The sequence below is a fragment of the Sarcophilus harrisii genome, chromosome 4 (assembly GCF_902635505.1).
Source record: "Sarcophilus harrisii chromosome 4, mSarHar1.11, whole genome shotgun sequence".
NCBI classification, from domain to species: Eukaryota; Metazoa; Chordata; class Mammalia; order Dasyuromorphia; family Dasyuridae; genus Sarcophilus; species Sarcophilus harrisii.
Window position 1 is genome coordinate 98,815,326 of NC_045429.1, and position 27,534 is coordinate 98,842,859.

General features: G+C 41.5%; 1 protein-coding gene across 18 annotated transcripts in view; it reads left to right on the top strand.

The window, feature by feature from the left end:
* The window catches only part of NFASC (neurofascin), a 240,772-nt gene that overhangs the window by 124,951 nt on the left and 88,287 nt on the right, over positions 1 to 27,534 (top strand). For 12 of the 18 annotated variants that reach the window (XM_003767634.4, XM_031937208.1, XM_031937212.1 and 9 more), the window contains exons 4-9: positions 11,685 to 11,865; positions 20,035 to 20,052; positions 21,117 to 21,222; positions 23,319 to 23,515; positions 24,258 to 24,380; positions 26,044 to 26,214. In XM_003767634.4, the coding sequence (XP_003767682.4) occupies positions 11,685 to 11,865; positions 20,035 to 20,052; positions 21,117 to 21,222; positions 23,319 to 23,515; positions 24,258 to 24,380; positions 26,044 to 26,214 (796 nt within the window). The remainder of the gene's footprint in view (positions 1 to 11,684; positions 11,866 to 20,034; positions 20,053 to 21,116; positions 21,223 to 23,318; positions 23,516 to 24,257; positions 24,381 to 26,043; positions 26,215 to 27,534) is intronic. The other 6 variants (XM_031937207.1, XM_023501926.2, XM_031937215.1 and 3 more) reach the window with 2 other exon arrangements.

Here is a 27,534-nt window from a genome sequence, read left to right on the forward strand (position 1 = left end):
TGTATGAATTACACACACATATTTATCATATGCTAAGTTCTCCAGTGATATTTAAATTTTAAATGATGAATTGTTGCCCAAAAGTTCATTTCTTGATTTTTTACCTAGATTCCATCTTTTATGTGGTCCTTTAACAAATATTTATTAAGTACCTACTGAGTATAGATCACTGTGCTAGGTACTCTAGAGATATAAAGTTTGGTTAAAACTCAGTCCTTTCTGTCATGGAGCAATCAGTCTGATGGATTATAATAAATAAATGTAGATAACTGTTAAACATGATATTGCATGGCACATATATGACAGTTATACAACAAAGACCTATGTGGATTAATAAAGATAAGTGGTCAATGACACTTATCAGGAAGGTTTCATAAAGGAAGTAGCTCTTGAAATGGGCTTGAAAGAATAGGTAAGAAGTAAATAGGTGAATAGGGGAGATAGAAGACTATAGGTAATAGCATGGGCAAAGGCTAAAAAAAAGTACGGTGGTATCTATCTTTACTCCCAGAACCTTTTCTATTTGGACCTGACAAGATCACCACCTGCCATGGCTTTGGACCTTTAGTGAGGACCTTGAATAATATGAGCTACCTCCTTCAAGGAAGCTTTCTTCATATTCTTCCTGGTCTTATTCCTTAATGATCAGCATACTCCCATGCCCTGTGCTCTTTCCCAGCAATGCTGAATATCCAGCTGTAGATGTATAAACCCCATTTCTTCATTTCTAACTGCCTTCTCCCATATTCTCATTCTCTCAATGCTTTCCCCCTAATCTCTAGTCCCACATCTTTCCACTCTTTCCATTATATTCTCTCAAATGCCTATTTCATAATTAACAAACTTCCTTCCATCTTAAACCTTCATTTTTCTTTCTCCTGCCATCTTCTGGCACTCAATGAGTCCTTGGCCACTTCATCCAGCACTGACTACATTTTTCTCATACCCCTGACTCAATAGTGGGAGAGCAAGAATACACTTTGATAATCATTGACACTTCCTAATTTTCTTTCTATTAACCAACACCCAGCAGTCTCTCCTTACTTAAAGTCCATGCTATCCAAGTTTATCACCCAAACCAGATCCTGGTGGCCATTGTCTAATGATTCTCTCCTTCTCCTCAGCCCAATGCATTTTCCTTCCTTTGTTACTGAGTTCGGTGCTTGACTCACTGACTTTCTCTCTACCCCAAATCTTACCCTCATACTAGGATAATTTAACATATATTAATGCTTCCTCAAATATTGTGCCTTCCTCAAAATCTTACAGTTTCTCATCCACTTAATTCCCACGACTACCTCCTCTGGTCTACCTCAGCTACATACATCCCTTTTCTTGCCATCTCTCACAAGTATTCCACTTCCATGTCCATGAACTCTGAAATTCCTTGCTGATAATAACCTTTCATCATCCCATTTTTCCCTATACCTTACAACTCCTAACTCTATTCTCTTCCTTAGTGTGGTTTCCATTCCACTAGTTCTTTCCCAAGCCATCAATGCTGCACTGTTTATAGTTACATTCTCTTAATGACAGGAGACTTCTATTGAACCCACTGTTCCCAGGTCCTATCGCAATCTTGCCTTGCCAACCCCACAAGCCTCAGTTACTACCATCTGCCTCTTTCATTCCTTTTTTATATGCTGCTCCATACTTTAAAAAACCTCATTTGATCTGACCAGAGCTGCTAGCTGTAGTCTATTTTTTTCCTCCCTTTCCAAACTTTGAGAAAGCCTTCCACAATCAGTGCTCTCACTGCCTCTCCTGACATTCTCTTCTAAAGTCTCTTTATTCTGGCTTCTGACCTCAATATTCAACTAAAACTGCCCTCTCCAGTTATCAGTGATCTCTTAACTGACAAATCCAATGGCCTTTCCTCAAGTCTTATCAGTCTTGATCCTTCTACAGCATTTTTCATGCAGAGAATCTCTTCCTGAACATTTTTCCTATCTAGGTTTTCTTGATATTTCTCTCTCTTGATTTCTTCCTGCCTGCCTCAGCACCCCTCAGTCCCCTTTGCTGGATTTTTATCCATTCATGCCCACTAGCATAAGTTGTCTTGGGCCCCCTTTCCTTTACCTTCTACTATTTCATTTGTGATCTCATTAGCTCCCATAGATTCAGTTTTCATCTCAATGTAGTTATTTTCCACATTTCTATTTCTATCTAGCTCTTCTCTCTCATGAGTTCTAGATCTTCACCATCAATGAACTACCTTATAGAAATCTTTAACTGGATGTGCCAAAAGCAACTCATCAAATATGTCCAAAATGGAACTCGCATTTTTCTTTCCTCTCAATCCTTCTCTTTTCCAAATTTCACTATTACTATTAAAGATACCACCATCTTTCTCCCCATCCAAGATCACTTCCTCAGTTCTTTAATCTAGCTCACCCTATATAGTCAATCCATTGCTCAATCTTCATTTCTACTTTCACAACATAATTTGTGTGTGTTTCCTTCTCTCTGTTCAGAGACACAATCCTAATTCAAGCCCTCATCATCTCTCACCTAATTTTAATAGCCTTCTAATTGTGCTCACTGCCTCTAGTATCAGTCTCTCTGTTTCTCTCAGTGTGTCTCACTGTCTCTTTCTGTGTCTGTCTCTCTCTGTCTGTCTGTGTCTCTCTCTCTCTCTCTCTCTCTCTCTCTCTCACACACACACACACACACACACACACACATTACGAAAGTGATTAGTGGGTCCCTATTATCTCCATAGTTCTTTGTCACTTAAAGCCTTCACAACCTGTCTACAATTCCAATTTTCATTTAATTTAGAGTTCTCCACAAACTTTATTGTCTGACTATCTTGGCTAATTGCAGTTCCTTTTACATGTCACTGAATGGCCACTTTCATGCTTACAATTCCCTTTTTATCTCTGTCTCTTAGATTCTCTAACTTCCTTAAAGTATCAACTAAAATCTCATTTTCTTTGGTGGGAAGCATTCCTGGTCTCCCCCACCAAATGCTAATACTTCCCCCTTTCAAGTTACTTTCAAATATATACCTAGTTATATATTGTCTCTCTCATTAAAATGTGAGCTCCTTGAGGGTATGAACCAGGATGGATTTTATTTGGTTTTGCCTCTATTTGTATCTCCAGTTCTTAGCACAGTGCCTGGTAATAGTGAATATTTAGAAATGCTTATTGATCCTACTTACTGAAAAGTTTTAGATATCAAACCCTAACTATACAAGTGTATAAATATGGTTAATCATTCTGGCAGTATATAAAGAATGAATTCAAGTAGGGAAGAGAAGGGAAGTAGGAAAACTTATTAAAAAGCCATCCTGGTTGTTCAGATGGCTGGTTGTGAGGGATTATATCAGAGAGGAAACAGAGCAAAGGGGTGAGATGCAAGAAATGTCATGGAGTTCAAGTGACCCAGGATCTCTACAGTAAATATAAGGAGAAAGAATGGGGATAGAAGGGCAAAATGAACTTCAGTGATTTAGGTAGGAATGCCTGTCCATCCCAAACTTCTCCCTACCTCTGATACCAAATTTAATTCATTAATGTCATTTCCTGGCAGTGTCTAGACTAGAGAGGAGGCAAACTTGCTATACAAATATGCTTAAGAGACATTCTAAAGCAGTTGTATGGTTTGGACCCTCAGAAAGAATGGAAAGGTGTAAATTCCATTTCATATAATTATTCCTCTTCCAAATACAACCCCACTCTTATCCTCATATTCATAAAGAAAAGGCATAGAATTCATTTAAGGTACCATGAGTGATTCTAGGCACAGATTCAGGCACAGAAACCCTAAGTATCCCCAAATCCAAGCTGTAGGGTAGAATTTTTTGCATCTGAATTCCTTTTAACAAGTCCTGTGAATTACTTTCTCTCCTGAATTGGATCTCAATCTAGTCCTGTGTTTGACTGTCACTTTAACTGAGGCTGAAAGCTAGCTGTCAGCCAAGATGGACTTTGTGGAATGGGTGACATGGGATGGAATAAAGCCATCCTAACCTGGAGTGAAAGTCTGAAGAATAGCGTTGTTCTAGATTGAAGCCAAGCCTCAGATGTCTGTGCTAGGACAGTGCCTTAGAGCTGTTAACATGATGTCTCATGGTTTGGAGTTGTGTTAACTTAGAGACATTTTGAAATTCCCACAAGTAATCTTCTTCCTCCTACAAGCAAATAGATGGTGTTTATGCAGCATCATAAGGTTTAGAAAATATCTTCCTTATAACAACCTTATAAAAGTTGTAAAAGAAAAACCTTATAAGTTTAGGTTTTATCTATATTTTACAAATTTAGAAACTGAGGCTCAAATACATTAATCTTGTTGATCCATAAATACATTACTATTAGTGGCTGTCTGGGTACAAGCCTCGGATTTGTAACCTGGTACATTAGCTTTGACATCCTCCCCAACTCTCTCCCCCTCATCCCCTACCTATTGCTGTAGCAAGTTATGGAATCTTCCCACCTCCACACTCCCAACACACACACACACACATACACACACACACACACACACACACACACAGTGTTAGTGATGTTAGGTTTCTAGATAAATGTATTTTGTGTTCTGCCTCTGGTATGACCTAATTAGGATATTTATGTCAGAAAACCCTAGTGTAAAGCTTCAGGAGCCTAGATCACAGAAGCTGAGGAGCTGACCTGGCTGGCTTTCTTTCCCAAAGTCTAGGACAGCCCCAGGCATGGGGGAATGACATGTTGCTAGTGTGTTATATGCTTCCTCCTGACCAGTTTTCATCCCATCATCACTTCAGATGTACTGTAGCCTACGGCACAATTTGCTAAACATAGTTGTTGGGAGGAAAAGAGCTGCTTGGGAGGCTGGGGGGACACTGGGAGCTCCCAGGGAGTGGTAACAGCTTGTGGGTGTTGTAGGACTCTCTATCAGTCTGCCAGGGACAGCTTGTGGAGTCAACACCCAGGCCCCACAATCTGGGAAAAGAAAATCAAACCAACTGTAAAAAAAATAGAAAAATGAAATGTTGTTATTAGTATTACTATTGCTGTTATCACTATGATCATAATTAATAATAATAATTATTATTATTATCATCAAACCAATGTCTCCCACAGAGCTTCCAAGAGAGTATAAATCCCTTTTACCTAGAATATTAAAAAGAGATGAAACTTTAGAAATCTAATCTTACCTTCCAGTCAGTGCTAGAATCCTCCCTACAATGGGTTATCCAGAGTATTCCTTAATACCTCCAGTGCTCACTACTTCACCAGTCTATTCATTATATTGTTGGACAATTCAAATTATCAGTATACATAGAGGTAGGAGTGGTGTGTTCATGAGATACAAAAGATATGAGTTAAAATTCTGCATCAAACACTCATTAGAAATGTGAATCTGGGCAAGATAAGTTCTAAACCTTGTGATCTCATAAATAAATTTTTTTGTATATTAAGTTCTCAAATCTGCTTCCCTGTAATTCCTCTTCCCCCTTAATGAGTTGATTTGATTGACTTGTTGATTGATTTAATGAGTCAATAGTCAGTAAATATCCATTGAGCAACTAGTATATATCAGGCAGTGTGTAAAGTGCTGAGGAAAGAGTTTTAAAAGTTTACAATTTAGTGGGAAGAAAAATCACAAAAGAAAGCGGAAAGGGGGAGAACAGTACAGGGCCTTGATCAAAGGCCCAAACAAGTACAGTGGGGTAAGAAATGAGGAGATGTTTGAGAAATGGTCCTGCTCCCTCTCCTTAAATGAAGGGGCAGAGGATAATGTTGACGTGCCAATAATGAAGCTGATTGGGTCTTGCAAGTTGGTGAGATTTCCCATTGATGAGTTTACTGGGAACATGATGGAAAAGCCAGAGAAATTCAAAATGAGTGCTTTGAGGTGAATAATGAGCTGTCTTAGGAAAACATTAGTCCTGGTTCTGTCATCTGGTGCAATCTAGATTAAGTCTTTTTAATGACAACTCTACATGTGTCTTCCTCTTCCCTTCCTCCACATTTTTCTTCTCTAGCTAAACATCCCCAGTTTTTTGATTGACTTAGTTTCCTGATGATATTGTCAGCCTCCTTTGGCTGTTTTCATTTTCTTCATGGTCCTCCTAAAATGTAGCACCCAATCCTGGAAATAATCACAGTCCCATCTCTGAATTATAGAAGTGGACAGGGAGGAGTCTCTCAGTTGTTTAAAAGGAATTCTGAGAGATCTAAAAGACTGAAATTTAGTCAAAGCCATAGGAGAAAATGGTAGTAGATCTGGAGCTTAGGTTGAAAGGTGAGCTTTATTTATTTTTTTTTTTTTTGCTAAATGAAACTTCTCCCTTCTCTGGTTAGCAAAATTATAGAAATAGGTGATTCTCATCATGGACATATCCTGTTCTCCAGGTTAATCCTCTTCACAGGGATGGGACACCACCTATACTCTGGGACCCAGATGATTTTTTTTTTTTACTTCTTATTACAATCGGCTGAGTTTGGAAATTCCTCAGAGCAGGAAAGTTTTGAGTCGGATTCCCCTTTGTTCTGAACATCCCTATAACTGACCTGTTACTAAGGAGATGTTACAAGCATCTGTAGCCCAGAGTCCAAGAGCTGATATCTAAGGAATCTACTCTCATCTTCATTTACAAAAAAGCATTATCATCACCATCGTCGTCGCCATCATCATCACCACTAGCACTAGCACTTACATAGTGTTTTGAACACTGTAGATTATTTCCAATTTTCCCATATATACCCTGTTTAGACATAATTGTTTGCATCTTGTCTTCCCCATTAGACTGGGATTTTCTTGAGAGCAGGAACTGCTTTTTGCCTTTCTTTGTATTCCTAGCACTTAGCATAGCACTTGGCAAATAGTGGGTGCTTATTTGACAGATATCACAAATATTATCTGATCCTCACAACAACCCTGGGAAATAGGTACTATAGAAAAAAGTAAAAGGAAAGCATTATGGGACTGAAGATTTGCAGTAACCAATTTAAGAACAGATTATGCATGCTTGGGATACATAAGAATCAATAGCAGTCTACACAAAAATGAGAATAATGATGCCTTCTTTGTAGTGTTGTGGTGAAAACCAAATGAAATAATATTTGTAAATTATCTCCATTTTACAGATGAGATAGAGGTTAAGGGACTTGACCAAAGTCACACAGGTAATAAATACCTGAGGTCTTGAATTTAGGTCTTCCTTACTCCCTGTCCAGCACTCTATCCATTGTATTTGTATTACTTCAACATGTCTAGCTCAGAGACCAGATTTCTTTCTCTTTAAAATTGCATGTGCACTTTGAAATTTTCTTGTACATGGGGATACCACACTATATTGTGGTTTTTAAGCATCAAGATGGTAGGCTTCTGGTTTGGTCCCAACTCTGCTACTGAAAAGCCATTTGATCCTGAGCAAATCATCTAACTTCACTGGGATGAGACTTCTTTCTGTATAAAATGAAATGAGAACTGTGGGTGAGGGAAGCTGGGCTGGTTCTCTAAAGGCCCCTTCTGAATGGTAGATTTTGTTCCCTATGGAAAAATGGGGATGGGAGAGGTGGCTGATAAACATTTGGACAACCTTGTATTTTGGTAGATTAGGAACTATTCTCCTTTCTCTGCCACTGTTTAATGATGCTACAAGTCAAAATCTTCATAAGGCTTATCTCTGGCTCTCATCCAGTTGTTTCCCTTTATAAACAGTCCAAGGCTCTGGTTTCCATCAAGAACCCTTGGAAAAAGACATAGTCTTCCACCCCACAGCTGTCCTGAACACTGCAACACATTTAGTGTGGAGTCAATTGGAATCCAGAACACACTTCCTACCCCATCTCCAACCCTTGACTCACTCCTGACACAAACTCCTTCTTGCCCAAGAATGTTCCCTCAGAATATCAAATAACTTCCCAAGGATTCACTTCCTTTATCTAATATCCACCATCCAGATGGAGGCTGCAGCCAAATCAACCTAGGGTAGTGTCAGCCAGGAATTATTTGGCCTAAGTTAACACCATAACGAGTCTTTGTTCCCAGGACCCACACTGTCAACCAAGGCAAAGGGCCAAGTTATGTGAGGATGCAAAAGGAAAGTATTATGGGATTGAACATTTGAAGTAACCAGTTTAAGAACAGATAATCCACCCTGGGTTAAATAAGAATTAGTATCAGCTGATACAAAAATGAGGATAATAACGCCTTCTTTGTGGTATTGTGGTGAAAATCAAATGGGATAATATTTGTAAAAAGCTATTAACATAGTAACTGGTACATAGTTAGTGCTACATAAATGTTTATTTCTTTCCCTTATATTTTGCTTTCTCTGTGAGTTCAGGAAGGTGACATAACTTCTTTTGGCCCTATTGCCTCATCTAGAAAGATGGGTGGCCTGGATAGTCCATTTCTTGGGGACATGCTCTCCCATTGTCTCATCATCTAACCTCTGCTGCTACTTTGAGAATTTTTTATTTACTTTCAGATAGATTTGCTTTTTCTCTTTACTCAGGTAGTGGGGCTGCCCAAGTGGAGATGCCCTGTGCCTCTGGGTGCCATGGCTGTTTCCAAACTGCCCTTCCCATGGATTTGTCCATGGGAATTACCATGTCCAGGCTGCTCTCTTGACTTATTCCTAAACTTTCCAACACTGTAAGAGAGCACAAAGCATCAGAAGGACCAGGCAGAGGCTCTAATCCACCAGTCAATAAGTAGGCAGGTGGGCATCATAAGGTCTGTGTTATTATAGCCTCAACTCTGTCAGAGACTTAAGTTCCTTTGCCTCTCTGGGACCCAGTTTGTTCATCTGTTAAAAAAGAAAAGACTGCCCTAAGTGACTTTTAAGGACTTACTGAGTAGAAGAAAGAAAACTGAATATCTGGATATGCTCTCCTCTATGCCAGGGAAGTTACAGGAAGTTTCCTTTCCAGCCTCCCACAAGTGTTTTTCCAACCCCTTACAATCAGAAAGATCAGAAATAACTGGGCTTCACTTTGACTCTTACTCATGTGTTTCTTTTCTTTAAACAATTCCAGGATTCTGATTTCTGCCAAGGGTTCTCCCAAGAAGACACACCTCCTGGCTTTGTATCCCCATGGCAGTACCTTCATACAGTGACAGCCAAAATTTAAATTTTCTTTTTCTTTTTCCCCCAAAAAACTCAAACTTGACTTGCATCTTGCTCCCTGCCTTTCTTCCCTTTCTTAAGAATGTTCCCTCTAAGTCTTTTACAAAGCTTCTTCTTCATTAATGCAGTTCACAGGATATAGAAGTAAAGTAGCTGGAGAAGGATGCTGGCTAAGAATTCAGGCAAATGTAGACTTTTCTTTTGGAGAAGTGTTTTATAGAGGATCACTTTTGTCTCTTTGTGAGGTGGCTTGAGGTTTTCCCTGACCTGAAAGTCAGGAGAATTGGACAAGTATCCTTCAGACCAAAATTTTCCTCATGGGAATTTACAATCCAAGGGGAAAGACAAACTAGAAAGTAAAGAAGTGGAGAGAAAGGGATATGGGGGAAGGGGCTAGTGAGAAAGGAAGGGGTGACTGGCCTGGGTGCTTGCCACTCTCTGCAGTCACCTCTAAGGCTCTAAGCTCTAAGACACCAGCCTGTGACTCAGAACTGGCACTTTCTGGTCACCTTGAGGGAACCATCTGGATCGAGTTGACCAGGCTGGTGGCTCCTAAACTCCTGTGCCCCCTGGTGGCCATCCGGGATAGTATAGTTTTAAGAAAAAATTCTCGACAAGGGTAGCGTGCTGGAGAGAGCTGCTGCTTTTGCCAGACTTCCAACAACAACAACAATAATCACAAACATCTATATAGCACTTAGGAAGAAAGAGTGAATGACCAGCCCCAAAGGTCCAAAGCTGAATAAGTATGTTCTCCTGATCTCCCGTAGCAGGGGCTCGGTGGATAAGGATGCTGGACCCAAATTCAAATATGACCTTAGACACTCACGAGCTGTGTGACCCCGGGTAGGTCATTTGTTCTGCCTCAGTTTCCTCACCTGTAAAATGGGGATAATAACAGTACCTACCTCTCAGGGTTGTTATGAGGATCAAATAAGATCATAGTTGTAAAAAATGCTCAGCATATAGTAGGTGCTATGTAACTGCTCGTTCCTTTCCCTTCTGTTTTGCTGTCTCTGTAAGTTTGCTGTGTGGACCTATGTCCTCATCTGCAAAGTGACAGAAGTCTATTCAGAGATTCCCATTACACTAACCATCAACTGTTTTGGAAGAAAGTGGCTTGACACAGTCCCAAGTGCATTGACCCTTGAATCAGAGGACTTGAGATCGAATCCCACCTCTGGGTAGTCATTTGACCATGGGTACTTACTTTTTAACCTTCCTGGTCTTGGTTGCCTCATCATAAAATTAGAAGTGTTTGTTAGGTGACTTCTGAGATTCCTCTCACCTCTCTCTGTGATCCGTCCTAATCTAGAAGATCAGAAAGTAGATTTCCTTAAAGGACCCTTTGGGGAGCGGTGGGTAGAAGGCAGAAAAACTATACCCATGATTCTCTGGTGTCTCTCTCCAGCAATGGTGATTGGACCCTGCTCTACAACTTAGGGTGGTCTGGATTTGTCTGAAAGGATTTAGGGTCATTTGGCCAGAATGAACCAGAAGCAGGACATCTCTTTCTGCTATCCAGGCACTCTGTGGATATGGAAGCAGAGATTTAGACCTGAAAAAGACCATACTGGACCCCTCCTCATTTTGGAGAGGAGAAAACTCATGCCCAAGAGAGTTGGAGTTGCCCAAAGTCACATGGATAGTATGAGATGGCAGAGCCATGATTCTAATTCAGATCTTCTAATTCCAAGTCTTGGGCTTCCTTCCTACCTCCCTATCAACAGATGGGGTCCACAAATCCAGCTCCTTCCCTCTCTTTTGCCTGTCCTGTACCACCGACTCCTTGGGGAAAGTGGTGGGTATAAAAGTAAGGGCAATCTGTAGACTTCAGCACTGGATAGCTGCCAAGTGGAATAAGACTGGGGAAAAGGTTTGCATTTTCAAGATGGAGCTGGGGAGCTGACTCTCAACCTTCATTCTTGATCCATTCTAATGGAACAGCAAATTAGCTGGGTCCAGAGGGGTAAGGGCAAAGGGATTCTCTAGTACATCCATTCCAGGGGTGACCCCGTGCCCCAGATCTAACTGTACCTAGACTGAGGGTGGCCTCTAGGGTCTAGGAACTGGAAAATCCAACCATTTGGGAGTGCTACCTACATCATTCAGGCTTATACATGCTGAGTCGGCACAGAGTTTTCCAAACTTCCTAAAGCAAGCTCCAAAGAATACCTACTGCAGCTGGTCAAAGCATTTGCAAAAACTTCTGCTCATTGGCAAAAAACCCCCACCTCATTCGACATTCAAGTTTGCACCAGCCTGAGGCAGCTGACATTTTGAGTTTCTCTTCTTTATTCTGCCTACTCATCTCTTCTCCTTTTCACCTCTTAGCTCAGACACCCTTAGGACTTCTGTTCTCCTTCCTAAGGCACAGAGTTCCAAGTAAATCAACTCTGAAAGCAGGAGAAGCAACAGATAGTGCTGCCTCAGCAGCCCGATTTCTTGTCTGGGCCAGGGCTTTTTCCGTGACCATTCAGCGTGAAGATGCTCTGTTTTCTGGTACCAGCCCAAGAACATGGGGGGTTCTTGGTGCCCCTCCCCACTCTGTTAGAAGGGGAGGGAGAGATGAGGAGGGATGGCACACAGTCACTTATGGATGTGTTTCCTTCTCCAGCTGAGCTCTCTCCAGGCAGTCCAGCTCGAGCAGCAGCAAGAGACGGCGAGGTCCAGAGGAAAGGGGGGCTGGGATCGGGGCCCAGCACCCAGAATGGCTGTGTGGACACTTCTCTGGATCCATGCAACCTTCAGCCTCTGGCTCTTCAGCTTCGTTGGGGCCATTGAGGTGCCTCTGGATCGTGAGTCCAGATCTTTCCTCTTCTCTTCTCCCAATGATTTTGATGTGCGTGCATGGGGGAAAGGGAAGCATGGGGAACTTGAGATAAAAAGGAAGGAAGGAGGATTTGGGGAGAAAATGAGCTGTGACAGGACAGGGTAGTAGTTACAGGGATAGTCAGGACATAGGCTAATTGGTCTAAGAGAAAACCAAGCTTATCAGAAAAATTATTGTGTAACAGAAGTTATGAAAATGTAGCACTCCAAATATTATGGATGAGCACATTGATCATTGGCCCTGAAGGAAGGCATTGAATTGGGCAAGCCCAGGAGAAAGTACCCAGAGGCTTGAGCCAGGTCCTACGTTATCCTCTCCAATCCTACAAATATTCTTGGCTCAGCTATCAAAGCGGAATTTTCAAGTAACATTTCAGCACATTCAGCTAGCTCCCACACATCGTCTCACTGGTGCTTTGGGAGAGAAGGTGCCTTCCCTGTTCCTGAGATCATTGAAGCTCAAACTAAAGGATCTGGGCTCCTAAGGAGTCAGAAGAGGAGGGCAGGGGCAACTGGGAAGGGGTTTGTCTTGGCCAACAACTACCAGATGGGATGTTACAAGACAGCCAAGTTATAATACTGATATCGGGGGAACAAGAGCTTCTTTCTTATCAGCTCTGTGATAACCGTAGAAGTGAACCACATTTTACTGTATCCTCAGAGGATGTAATTGTTCCCTCAGTGTAATCAAACCAATATTTATAATGGCAAGGGGCTTATTTGGCGGTTACTCATCCTCTTTGCAACAGTTGCCTAAGGTTGATGGTTCAAACAGCCACATCATAGAAATGCTACCCATATTGGAACCTGGTGACTCCTCCTAAGTATTTTGTACTGTATACCCAGACTAACCTTGCCTGTTGAGCTTCTTTCATTGTCAGATACCAGTTGTTAATTAAGTGTTGTTGAATTTTGTTTTATTTTGTGGGGGGGGTGCATGCTGGGAGTGGGAGGGGGGAATCAGGTCATGATGAAACCTCTAGGTCCCTTCAAGCTCTTCAATGCCAGGATTCTCAGCCATTTTGCCCAAAAGTCTACATCTATCAGAAGATGGTAAGACACAATACCTAAAGTGTCAACCTTTCCTTCTCCACCTGTAGCTGAAAGGGTATCAGGCAGAAAAAAAGATTTACTCATAGGAAAGAAAGTAAAGTCAGAACTCTTTCTTGGTCCTATTCTTCCTTTTCTGCTGTTTCCTAGATGATTACTTTGTGTTAAAGTAACTGAGAGTTAAGGTGGAGATGGGAAGAGAGGGAAAATGTGGCCCCTTTGGGATTTGTGGGATACATGCCCTTTTCTTTCCTCTAAATGCACTATAATCAGAGTTTGGCCTTTTGAAAAAAAGAGGGGGATTCTACTAACTAGGGAAAGAAATACATTTTTATGTGCACTAAATGGGTCCTTTTTTGTTTATCAGTCATTCAGCACTCAATTAGGCACCCCCTATGAACCAAGTATTGATGATGCAAAGGCAAACATGAAATAAAAGAAAGAGCATGAGAAGTATATTCCTAAAAAATCTTTAATCTAGGCACAAATGGCCTGTGCGATTTCCTGGACTGTCTAGTATTCTAACCTATCCTATGAACCTGGCCTTTCTACATGATTAGCCACTAAGATGTCTCAGCAGAGGCCCATATTCTTGACCCCTCCCTGACTTTTCCTTAACTGAATTGAAGTTGTCTTCTTCTTCATCATCATCATCATTTTTCCCCATTTTGCCCTATCTACCAATTTCCAGAGTCCACATCCTCAAGTAGGTCAGTCATATTAGTAATTCATTATCCATTAAAAGGATAAGAACCATTTCTTCTAATTTCCAGCCTCAGAGACCCCCAGTAAGGGGTGAGTTCTGTTGGTAAAAAACTATGATTCTAGGGCAGACCTAGAGTCTGGAATTATTTTTCTTGCCCAGACTTAGGACAAGTTTTTTAAAGTTAGGTTTAACTTTTAAAGTTAGGTGGTTAGGGTGGTATATCAGGTAGAGTTATCAACTTGGAATTAGTATTTTAAGTCCTGCCTCAGACATGTATAAGCAGTGTGTCCTTAGGTAAGTCCATTTAGCCTATGCCAGCTTCAATTTCCTTATCTGTAAAAATAAGGATAATAATCCTCTACCTCACAGGGTTTTATTTAGATCATATGTAAATTCTTAAAGTGCTATACAAATAAATGTTAGCTTACATTATCATTATCATTATTATTATTATTATTATTATTTTTATGGAACCTCTAGTGAGAAACATTCATAGACAATTATATTGTACCTTATCTTTGAGAGTTGATTATAGATTAATTGATTATTAAGAGTCACATAGCCAGTATATATCAAGGCCTGTACTTGAACTCAGATCTTCTTGATTCTGAGGCAGGCTCTCTTTGCCACTATTCTTAAAATAATAATAGTTGCCATTTATATAATGCTTTACATGGCCCATTAATTAATCCTCACAAGAACCCTGTGGCATTTTTTACAGAATGTGGTATTTTACACAATGGGAAATTGAGACTCAGAAGGATTATGTGAAGTTACATGATTTGCCTGTGATCATACAACTAATAAGTGTCAGAGGTTGGATTTGATTCCAGGATTCTTTTGGTCCAAGTTCAGCACTCTATCCATTAAATCCCAGTGCCTCTTTCTGTACTTCTCCCAGCCTGGTGGTTTTAATGAGAGGCTCTTCCCATAATGTGTGGATGCTAGTGGCTCAAGGAGAGTTTCTCATTAACAGACCTAGGCAGACAGTATAATAAGGCTCTCGATGAGGCCATGTCCCTGGGGAGCAAAGGAAATTAGGTTATCTAGAAAGTAGTGAAGGCTCATTTCTCTTCTGCATCTCCCCCCTCCCCACCTCTGCTCTCACCTGCCACCTTCTTCTTCCCTGGGGCCTGTGGGCAGAGCCTCCAAATCTATAAATAAATTGCTCCAGAATCTACTAAAACAGCTGCATCTCTGAAGAGGCAGCCAATGCAACCACAGGCAATCTCCATAGTAGCACCTTTCTGACAAAGAACACCCAAATCATAAGGCTGAAGGCACTTTCAAGGTCATCTAGTCATAATTCTTAATGTAAGGGGTGAAAATTTCAGGTGCTCCATGAATTTGGATGGGGAAAAAAAAAGACATCCTGATTTTTTTAAACTAACTTTCAATTTCTTTTGTACTCTTATATATTTTATTTTATACATTCAAAAATGTTATTTTCAAAAGGTGTGCATGCCATAAATTGAGGCCCAGAAAAATTTTGAATGGCTTGTCCAAGGGTTATATAACCTTATATATTGTTATATATTGTCCAATAAATTAATGACAGGGTTATTATAGCTAAATCTCAAGTTTCCTTATATTTGGGATAATCTCATTCTCTTATTTTACTTTGAATAAAATACTCTAAGGAAGCTTGGGTAAGGGGAAGGGATGATAGATCCCTTCTCTACCTGCCCCTTTACCCAAGCTTTCTTATAATGTTTTATTCAAAGTAAAATAACACAGAGAAAAACCAAGACCCAGAGAAAGTAAATGGCTCATGTAGAAAATTAGTAAAGGGTCAGGATGAACAGCACTGTTCTCTCCATCTAGTGTTGGCCTTCTACTTGGACTATCCTGTCTCCTACTGGTTTTACTTCATCCCTCTTGATGTCTGGGGGAGCCCTTGGATAAGTGCTTTCTGCTCCAGAGACTGGTCTAGTAGAGCCTGCACCCCACTGTACACAATCAAGGCCCTAAATGTGGGCAGTCCCATATACTCAGTGTCTATCACTTGCAGTCCTACAGAGAGACCCCCGCCATCAGTCAGAAAGATACCTCCACACAAAGGAAATTGGCAGCTGCAAAACCATGCAAGGCAACAGAAACCTGATCCCCCAGATAAGACCCAAAACTTTTCTGGGGAGGGCCCCCCTTTTTTTTCCTCCTCCTGGACCTGACACAACAGATGTCATCCCAGAGTTAGCCGAGTCCATCCATCAGCCGCCCTATGTGCCTCAGACATAATAGAATGTGCTTGGGATCTAGTGTCAATCTTGCCTTGTGATCTCTGCTGGCTTACAGGGGCTCTGGAACGACATGGCCCCAGAGAACTCCAGAGCCTGCCACCAGCAGTTCCATTTTCCCCATTTCTTGACGGTTTAATTGCTTTTGCTCCTTGTCTGGCCCAAGGACCCAGAGTTTTCCATTGTCACAGCGCCCAGGGTCACCACACAAATCCCCATTGATGCATGCAGTCTCCTGCTCCTGCATTAGCCCACTAAGTCAGCTCCCCAACCCTACTGTCTTTCCTCCCTCACCAACCTCAAGCAGAACAGCGTGACCTTTGCAGAAAGCAAAGAATGGCCTGGCCAGCCAGGGTAGTTTGCCAAGAAGTGAGTCCGTTGGCATCCTTCCCCCATTTCCTCCCCCTACTCCCTCCAGAGACTCAGCATTCTTCTCCTAGGTCCCCACGGAGAGGGCGGTCCAGGCAGGAGGCTCACTTTGTGCCCCAACCCCAAGCCTGACCTTCAGAAACGGTCTCCCACTGGGCAACAGCCTAAGACACTGTCCACATCAGAGCAGACCCCTAACTCAGGGAAAGAAAGGAAGCACTTGAACAAAAGAAATCAGACACGGGTCTCCCTTGCATCTGTCCCTACCCCCTTACCCCATAGAGCCCGATTGGAGAACTCTTCCTCCCCTTTGGGAACTCCAAGGGCAAAGGCATTCTTTTCTTGACATGGCCATAAAGGAAGTCCAATGGCAAGAGAGAGGGGCAGGTGGTATGGCCTTGGAGTCTCCAAGTCACACGTAGGAAGGAGTTTGGCTGTACAGAATGTGTGAATTTATTTATAATCCTCATCTTCTGGTTAGACAGAGTTTTCACATGGTAGATTAAGTGCAGGCCTTTCTTTGGAGTCCATTCAGCCCTGGTAATTAATTCTTTAATTATACTTCAGTGACTCCAGATGTCATTCCCCTATGGAGCAAGAAGCCCCCAGCCAGCTGTTCTTCCTCCCCCTGATCTGGATGTCTTGGTATTCTTTGCTGCCCCATGGATGTTTTTGTAGGTGGTATAATCAGAAGAATAATAGTGCTTTCAGGCCTTCCAGCCATCCCCTGCTTCTCAGGTCCCTGAATGTCAGGGGAAAGAGAGAGAGGCTGCCTGATATCCTGATGGGCTCCAGAAGAGGCAGCAAGATGGAATGAAAAGATCACTGGACAATTGTGCTTTAATTAGCTATGTGACCTTGGTGAAGCCCATTTAAGCCCATAGGCCTTAGCTTCTTCATTTATGAGAAAACAAGGTTGAATTAAATGGTGTCTAGGATCCCTTCTAACTTTGGTCTCTAATGCATATATAAAATAAAAGCTTGACACTTAGTAGCTCCTTCTTAAAGAATATATAGAAGAAAAGGGATAACACAGGGTTTCCAGACCTTGAAATCATTCTTTGTGATACCTTTAGCAATGGAAGGTGTGTGTTCTCTAGAAACCAGAATCCCTGGCAGGGAGGAAGTACAGAGTGGTGGAAAGAACAATTAATTTGGAGACCTAAACTTGAGTGAGTCCTGCCTTGGTCCTGTTATTAGTTATTTGTCGTGTGATGTTAGGCATTTTATAACAACCCTGTGAGGTAAGTGCTATTATTATGCCCATTTTACAGATAGGGAAACTGAGGCTGAGAATGGTTCAATTACTTGCTCATGGTCACACAGCTGGTAAGTCTCTGCATTAAGATTTGAACTTGGGTCCAGCACTCTTCTGACTGAAAACCCCTATGATTTAAGTCCAATTCTCCCATTTTGACAGATGAAGCAGCTTGCTGGTACACTTAATGAGTGTACTGCAGAAACTCACCAGTTGTATGATCTTGGGCAAGTAACTTAACCAGTCTCAGCCTCAGTTTCCTATCTGTAAAATAGGAATCATAATAATAGCACTTACCTCACAGGGTTGTTACAAAGTGCTCTGTGAGACCTCGAAGTGCTATATAAATGCTAGCTACTGAGAGATCAAGTTTCCCTCTTTCTTGGATTTCCATCTAGAAATTAAGCTAGTTACCACTCTTAAACAATCACAAAAAATGTTCAGATCCAGGAAAGCAATGTCCCTTCAAGAGTAAATCAGACAAGGAAAGGTAAAGTCAATGGCTTCATTCCCATCTCAGCCATAATTCTCTAGGAAATACTGCCATTTTTCCACCTCACCCTCTTATACCTACCTCTCTTTGGCTTTTGACATTTCCCTAATTTTTCTGACTTATTCTCTTGCATGAAGTCCACAGACTTTGTCAATCCCCCTGAAAAGACCTCTTTGGACTATTCAATCAGTAATGGTGGAGGCTTGTTTCTCATCCAGAAGTCTTTATTTTATCTCTGTCTTTCTCCCTCCAGGACCAGCCCGAGGGAAAACAAAAATTGGCAAAGTCTCTCTTCTGTAACCTATATAAGTTCACCCTTTCTGGCCTTTTATGATGGAAAAATTAATATTTTAAAAATCTCCTTATGTGATCATACTTTTTGCAGTATATGATGTAGTAACAAACCCTTCAGTCCTTCTCACTAACCTTCCTTTTCCACTTTTCTGTCTCCTTATAAACTCATAAAAATCTCACTCATTTTAGATTATCTGTTTGATTCCCTTACCTCATGCAGGAATCACCTCCATCACAAGGGGAGAAGCACTATGATGGAGCAGAAAGAGCAATGGATGGGGTTTGACTGGCATCTCTTCCTTGTGGGTGGTCCCTTCCATCTCAGACATTCTTTCATTCTATGAAAATCTTTGCTATATAGCCCCTTTGTAAATACTTCCAGAGACAGAGAATTTAAGACTTCACAACCATTCCATCTTCAAGTAATTCTCATTATTAGAAATCTTTCTTTTGTCATTTCTAGTTTGGCTTTATGCTAATTATCCTGGGTATCTCATCTTTCTTCCCTCTTTCTTCCTTCTTTCCATGACTTCTTCCTGTTTCTCTCTCTTTTGTTGGTCCTTACTGACTCTTCCATCCCATATTTTCTGAGTTCTTGATAATTTTCCTTCAAATCAAGCTAGGACACAACCTGGCAACAGAAATATCCTGACAGCTGTTCCATATACTCTAACAGCCTTCTAGCTTCTACAATAATCTCTCTTAGAAAAAATTAAAACCTTAGCATACTATCACAACTTTTAAACAATGTGTCAAAAGTAAATAAAAGTGTTATGTTGCATTTACCTGTAAGGCTAGCAGAAGTGATAAATATAAGCATATCACCCCTAATTGCTGACTACTTCTAACATCCCAGCTAGTCAAGCAAAACAAAATTTCCAAATCAATTTGCTGACTCAAAACTAAATCCAAAAGGATTTAGGAACTGGGACCCCTCCCTTATCTTGAATAGGACCAGAGCCCTACAAAGAAATTGGGTATCAGTTTTATTTTATTTCCAGGTCTTTCCAATCAGAAATAAAATATCCATGTCACACTGTTCATTAGAACAAAATTACATTACACTACTACAATTCACCTGGTCTTTAGAGGTTGTTTATGAAGGCTGGTGGGAGGAAGGGAGTTCTTGAACTCTTCCTGAGTTCCTCTGGGAAAGACGAAAGAGATGTGGGAGAGAAGATGGACCCCTTGAGACCTCAGTCTTCTCATGATGTCTCATCTTCAACCTGGTACCACCAACCTTTCTTAGCATTGACATTGCTCAACTTTCACCCTCTCTTACACCATGGTGTCATCCATTCTCTGATCAACTGAGAAAATCTTTGTCATTTGGGTGTCTATTTTAGATTCCAGCTGTCTCAGGGATTTTGTTCAATTTAGCATCCACGCTTCATTGAGAATGTCAGCCTTTCCTACTTTGTCAGACTTTGGACTTCCAGCACCAAAGAACTTTCTACAGCTCTTCCTACCCCTCATTATAGGATCTGAGCAGTAGAATTGTAGACAGTGTATCAACCTTCTCTTCCCCATATATCCTCCCTAATTCCACCACTGATCCTTGTGTTGGGAAAAGGGAAAAATCCAGCTCTTTCCTGTCCTTCTGTTCCCATCCCACCCCCACCCTATGTCCCTGCATGCTGGGGTTGAGTAGAAATTTAAGACGTTATGATAACCATTGTTCTTCTTTTCTCCCCTACCCCTACAATGCTAACCCATCGGAACTAACAGCAAACATTCAAAATGAGCGTAAGTTCCACCCTTGATCTTCTGGGTCTGAACTATTGGTCAGTGCTTGCTGCCTGCTGGGGGTGGGGGGAAGGAGGGTCAACTTTCTTGGGCAAGTATCCTCTGGAACCCTCCGAGCATCCTGACCCCTAAAAATACTATCTGCTAAAAGCTCCCATGAATTGTGTCTACTTTCAGGGTTGGGCGGGGATTCCTCCCCTGGGCTAGGGTCACTTTGGCCAAAGTCCCTACATGGGTTGTGGGGGAGTGGAAAAGCAAGACACATAGACAGTCACAGTTGACCCCTTTCTTCCTGTGATAGAAAGGAAAAGGAAGAATATGATGCAATCATCCTGTTGTAAGCAAGGAAAGAAAAAAATGAGATTTAGGTGAAGGTTCAAGTTGGTGAGTCTGGGAGACATGGTACAAGAATCACAGAGTAGTATGTGGGAGCTCCAGCATCCAAGGGCCCAGAGAAAGAGGAACTAGCTTTAGCTTCACAGAAACAGGGGTGTCCTCTCAGCAAGTTCTTTGGGACACTTAAGGCAGCTCTGGCCCTATCCTCAGTTAGGGGGCAGTTACCACTTGGTAACTATCTGACAGACAATATGGTAGAATGTAAGCTTTGAATTCAAAGGAGTTGGATTCAAATGGTACCCCCAGCACTCATGGTCTGCATGACTTTAGGTAACTCCCAGTCCCTTATCAATAAATTGAGATGACCTACAAGGTCACTTCTAACTCCAGATTCATGATTGAATTCCATAATCTAGAATTAGCTGACAGCTGAATGGAGACTTCAGTGCCAGAGATGCCTGTTAAGTCTGCAATGCTCTGAGAGGACCTGTTCCTTCCTAGAGAGGGTATCTGCTAGGTCCTTGTGTTCCCCTTCCTTGAATTCCCATCTGTGAACCTGACTTCAGAGAAGATTCTGAAGTACATCACCAGACATCCCCTTGGTACAAACACTAATTCCTCTGTCAGTTCCTAAGCTCCCACATCCCGCCCATGCAGCTTCCCCCTCCCAGAGATAGTCAGAAATCCCACCACTACAGCCCATTCTTTTTTTATGTGTACTATTACAGTATCTCAGCCCCCAACCATCACCAAGCAGTCAGTGAAAAATTACATCGTGGACCCTCGGGATAACATCCTCATTGAGTGTGAAGCAAAAGGAAACCCTGCCCCCAGGTAAGTTCATTGACAGGTAAAGTCTGAAGTTCTGGAAGGGATGGGGAGAATGGACCAACGGGACCTTGAAAGGGGGATGTTCCATCCTATCTAGGTGAGAGCTTAGACCTAGAATGGGCTTAGAAATCATTTATTTAATCCAGCTCTTTAATTTTACCAATGAGGGAATGAAGCTTAAACAGGTTAAATCATGTTCTGTGGTTATACAGGTAGCAAGGTTCCTCTTAGAACCCGGGGTTCTTGATTTGCAGAACCCTCTCCTTTCTGTTGTGTATTTAGGACATAGTTTTGAGTTCTGGCCCTGCACTCACTAGCCGCATGACCTTGATTAAGGCCCACCACATCCCTTAGTTTTCTCATCCAAAAAATGGCTTCCTAGGGGAGCTATGAAGATCCCTTGAAACCTGGAGAGTCTGTAAAAGACTTTGTAAACCCTGAAACCTATATAAATATTGACTATTATTATTATAGATACTCTATTACCTTTCATCAGTCACTTTCATTTAACCAGCAAATAATTCTTTCTAACTTATAAATGAAGCCTCTTATGATATAACTCATTTTGTTTTACTGTGGTCTCTGCTGGAGAGAGAAGACAGAAAGGAAGGTGATCACTTGTGCAGGAAGAAAAGCTGGCCTTAGTAAGGAGAAGGGTTTGGAAGGTGGGAAAGGATTGCCTTATTGCACTGACAGTCAAGTTGAGATTATGTAATATAAATTTGTAGTAGACCTAGTTAGCATGGTCTCATGATTTTCTTCAGCTTCATTTAGCATTGCATAAGTAGGAAACGCAGTGAAGTAAGAGATCATAGGACCATAGATGGAGAAATAGAAGGCACCTTAGAAATTACCTAGACCAGCCCTCTCATTTTACAGATGAGAAAACTGAAGGTCAGAGTGGTTATGCCCTAGGTCAAGGAGCTTACAGTCTAATCAAAAAGACAACTTACCAATAGTATAAATAAAATATATTCAGGATAAATTGAAGGTAGTAAGTAGTAGGATTTGAATATAAGCCTTCTGACTCTAAATCTAAAGGAGTGTGGTATTTTGAGTCAAGGAAAGAAAAGAAAATATCAAAGTATTTTGGGAAAGTAAAAATACCCGTAGATTAATGTCGATCTAGAGGGAAATCTCCATTGGTGAATTCCACCTGTCCTGTTTTGTCATCTAAAATCAACTAATAAATAAACATTTATTAAGTGTTGCCTATGTACTAGGCACTGTGCTAGGTGCTAGGGATACAAAAAGAAGCAAAAGACAGAACCTGTACTTAATGAGCTTACAGTCACCTCATCACCCTACAGTAATGAAGATAAGTCTAGAGTTTTAGCTTTGCCATTGTCTGGCTGTGTGACTTCGGGCAAACTACTTAGTTTCTCTTGGCCTCTTCTCTGAGTTAAACTAGATGGTCTCCTAGGCACTTTTCATTTCTGAGAATCTGAAGGTTCATGCAAGATCAGAAGGCCATTGGACAGGTCAAATAAGGGGCTTGCTGAATGTTTGGAAGATCCAGATTATTTCTTCAATAACTTGGAGCAAAGAAAAATTAGTCCTCTCAGGAAGGAAGAGAGGCCCCAGCAGGAATATTGACAAAGGCGACCTTGCTTCTGGCATTAGTTTTGATAGCCCTAATTCAAGGCAAGTGGCACTAGTCTGATTGCCTCTCTAACACAGGGATTCTTAACCTTTTTTTTTTTTTTTTTTTTTGGTGACATAGACTCTTTTGACAAACTGGAAAAATCTATGAACCCTTTTTCAGAAGAGTGGTTTATCCATTCATAATTCATGTACATGATAGATAATATAAATGTGGAATATGAATAATTAATAATTTGTAATTAATTGTCCTATTAATAATTAATTTTAGTTAAAAGTTAGTAAAAAATAAAAGATGGAAATTTTCACCCATTCAAATTCATCATTAACTTGATGGTTCCCTGTTCTAAAGAGGAATTAGATTAAGTATCTTTGTGGTTCAAAGAACTGACATTAGAAGAAGAACATCAAGAATGATGAAGGGATGCCCAGTATTCTCAGTCTAGAGCTTTGGTCCCTTCCTTGTTCTTCTGCCACTGTCTCCTTTCCCTCCACAGTTTCCAATGGACACGAAATAGCCGGTTCTTCAACGTGGCCAAGGACCCCCGGGTGTCAATGTTTCGCCGGTCAGGGACACTGGTGATTGACTTCCGGAGTGGTGGACGACCCGAAGAGTATGAGGGAGAATACCAGTGCTTTGCACGCAACAAGTTTGGGACGGCTGTATCTAACAGGATTTTTCTTCAGGTGTCAAGTGAGTTGCTTGGGAGTAGCATCTGGCAGAGATCAAGTTAGGTTATGTGGCCTTCTGGGTAGTTGTGGCTCCTTGGGAAAACCATGGAGAGATGGTTGGGGAAGATCATTCTGGCCAAGAAAAATGGTCTCCACCCTTTATCTAGCTTTCCTAACTAATTATGCAATTCTAATTCTTAGCATCACTGAGGCCATCTCGCCCATTCCCCTGCCTCCAGACAATAGACTCTCACTTTCTGTGTACCATTGTGCATGTGTATGTGTGAGAGTGAGAGAGAGTAAAATAGAGAGGGGGAGAAGAAAGAAAGGAGGGAGGGGGAGAAGAAAGAAAGGAGGGAGGGAGAAAGAGAAGAAGGGAGGGAGAGAAAAAGAGAGGGAGAGAGACAGGGAGATTCAGGGGGATGGAATACTAAGAGGAAGCAAAAATTTTCAGAAGTCAATATAAAAACATCTTGATACCCTACTCTGACTGACACTGGGTGTTAAGTGGAGAATGGATAAGAGATGGGATAACCTAGAAGAAATTCAACTCAGAGTTAAGACCAGTTTCACTCTTACTCTGTCTCATTTGCTTCATCCTGCCCTCATTGCCCCCCACTCTGCCCTTCTCTTGCCCTCCTTGTTTCCCTGCCTCATTTCTCTCCTCTCTCTTCCAGTTCTTATCCCCTCTCACCTCTTCTTTAACCTTTTCTCTCTCCCCTGTTCCCATCCTGTTCTCATCAACCACCTTCTATTCCCCACAGAATCACCCTTGTGGCCCAAGGAAAATCTGGATCCTGTAGTGGTTCAAGAGGGAGCCCCCCTGACCCTCCAGTGCAACCCCCCTCCTGGGTTACCATCTCCTGTCATCTTCTGGATGAGCAGCTGTAAGTCTCGTTGGGAGAGGAAGATGCAGAGAAAAGAGGGGAGGTAGTTGGGAGTGAATTAGAAGAATCCAAGTCACCCTCATGATCCTCCAGGTGGGAAGACTCTTATAGTAAACAAAGTCCAATGAATAAGATGGCAAGAGGCAAGTTAATAGTAAGTCACCACATTCAAGGAATAGCAAGACATGGGCTTAGCCATCCTGTGACATACTGTGGTACAGGTGGAGATATTCATGCTTTCTATAGAGGAATAATGGGAGGGACATGTTGAGAGCAGAGGGATGTGGAATTATCATTCTGGGAGCTATTTATGCCTCAGCTATTGCTTTGTTTCAGCAGTGAATGATTTATTTAATCCCTTAGTTCCTCCTTCCCACTAAAGTAAGTCTAGTAAGATACAGGAATGTGTCTTGAAGAGAGAATGGGGAAAATATCCTTATTTGAAGACCTGCTAATGACAGATGATGAAGGAGCACAGATTCTGAGTTAGTTTTTCTCTGTCTTTTCTGTTTCCCCTGTGACCATGACATTACCTGGTCTTAAGGCAAAGTTTGTGGCTGTAAGCCAGCATTATTCTCTGTGTAGAATTAACAGGCCCATGTGGGGATCACACTTCACTCCCATGGCATCATTAGCAGCATAGGTGAGGCAAGGGATAGATTGTTGAGGAGTTCTACATCTACCTCAGACATTAGTTGTGTGGCCTTGGGCAAGTGACATCTTCTCTTAGTCTCAGTTTACTCATCTATAAAATGAAAATAATAATAATACCTACCTCACAGAGTAGTTGTCGGAATCAAATAAGATAACCTATATGAAATACTTTATGAACTTTAATTTAAAGCATCAACTAAATACTAGATGTTATTTTTATCATTATTAATTGAGAATAAAATATTTGGAAAGGACTATTAGAAAATTAGGAGAATGCAACCTTACATGCATAGTTTCACCAAGAGCATTGTTTTTTGAATCTCATTTTCTCCTGGAAGACACATCATTTGTGATGGGGGAGGGTGCTAAAAGGGAAAAGGGAATAACATTCATTCATTTGATAAACATGAATGGAATTAGCATTCTTTAATTATTAAATCAGTTATTACTCACCCAAGTGGATAATTCTTGATCAATTTTGAGATTTAAACATAAAGATTTCAAGATCTATCTTCCTGAGTTCAAATCGGGCCTCAGACACTTACTAACTCTGTGACTCTGGATGAGTGACTTAACCCTGTTTGCCTCAGTTTTCTCAATTGTAAAATGAGCTGGAGAAGGAAATGGCAAACCACTCCAGTATCTCTGCCAAGAAAACTCCAAATGGGGTCACAAAGAGTCAGACATGACTGAATAATGACTAAACAACAACAATAAAAGTCAACAAAATATTGTTTGAATTTACAGTCTGAGGGCCTGTGTTCCAATCTTGGTTTTAACTTGGTTTAACTCTCTGAATCAGTTGTCCCTTGCCAGAACACGAGGGATTTAGACTAGATGACTTCTATGTCCTTTCCAGTTCTGAAATCCTAGAATCAATTCAGTTCCACATGGTCTTGCCATTGGCCCGGGGAGCCATGATCCTCTGAGCCCCTGGTTCATGGATGCCTCTGTGGGATGGAAAGAACCTGGGCTAAGTATCTCCTAACCAGGTGCTTCCTTATTTCAGCGATGGAGCCTATTAATCAGGACAAGCGTGTCTCCCAAGGCCAGAATGGGGATCTGTACTTCTCTAATGTGATGCTTCAGGACGCCAAGACTGACTACAGCTGCAATGCCCGCTTCCACTTTACGCACACCATCCAGCAGAAAAATCCATTCACGCTCAAGGTCCTTACCAGTAAGTGTGACCCAAAGCCTGGAAAGAGACTTGAGGAGGTGGGAAGAGAAGGGATAGGGGTTCAATCAAGCTGGAACTCCCTGGTCCCCTATTCTTTGTAGTGAGTCTTTCTTTTTTTAAAATTTATTTATTTTTAATACACATTGCTTTATAAATCATGTTGGGAGAGAAAAATCAGAGCAAAATGGAAAAACCATGAGATTTAAAAAAAGAAAAAGAAGTGAACATAGCATGTGTTGATTCACATTCATTCTCCATAGTTCCTTTTCTGCATGCAGATGGCACTTTCTGTCCAAAGTCTATTGGGATTATTTTGGATGCAATGGGTCTTCCTAGGGCTTCCCATGGTCATTGTTCCTGGAACTGCTTTTTTTGCCCAGAGAATGGCATATCCTAAGACCTGATGCTGAAGTTGGCCTTTAATCTTTTCCTAAATTGTCGCCTAGCCTCATTATCACATGCTTGATGTCTAGCCAAAAATAGGATTAGCCAATTTTTAATGATCTCTCCTCAAAAGTTCTTTTGTATTTGGCTTTGGAATGCATCATCATTCTCCCCGTGACTACCCTGGTCGTTATGGTGTTTCCTTCCCAGTTCTATCCGACTGATATAAAACACTGCATTCCTTGAGCCCACACTGCCTGAGGGCAGACAGCCTGGAGATGTGCTGAGTAGCAAGGAAAAGTTGGGCTCCTATCAAACCTTTGCCATAGGGACCTTCAAAGGCCTGCCTCCCCTATCTGCCCATAAAAGATTGGATTGAGAGTCCCCGAAATACTGAAGTTGCAAGATCCACAGCTTCAGATCTCAAACATTCTATTCTGTGTCTAAGCAGTCGCCTTCTAAGGGGACCTGGGGGAGGCAGGAAAGGAGGCAGGATAAACAAGAAGGGTTGACTTAAACAGGTTTCTAGAAGAGTGATGCTTTTTCTCCCTGCTTTCTGAAGTCACCATGGTTGCTTGTGGGGCTGCCAAGATAGGGGGTGGGTGAGAGAATGTCTGCTAAAGCACCCTCCTGACTAGACTTGGAGAACCCATAGTCTGGGGCTCTTATTTCATTTTCTTTATTTCTTTGTTGCCTGGAAACAAAAACAACAACAAAGAAGATTGTACTAGGGGACCTTACGTGAGAACCCAGAACTGATGGCTTCCTTGCTTTTAGTTCATCCTCCTGCCCTGTCTGCCACCTGTCTATGTCCTGCTTTCAGACCCTGCTTTTCTGTCTCCTCTTCATGCTGTCCTTTATCTGTTCTTCCTCCTCCTCCTCTCTGCTGTCCACTACTCTGTCCCATCCTCTTCTGCCTCCTTCCGTCTCTTTCTC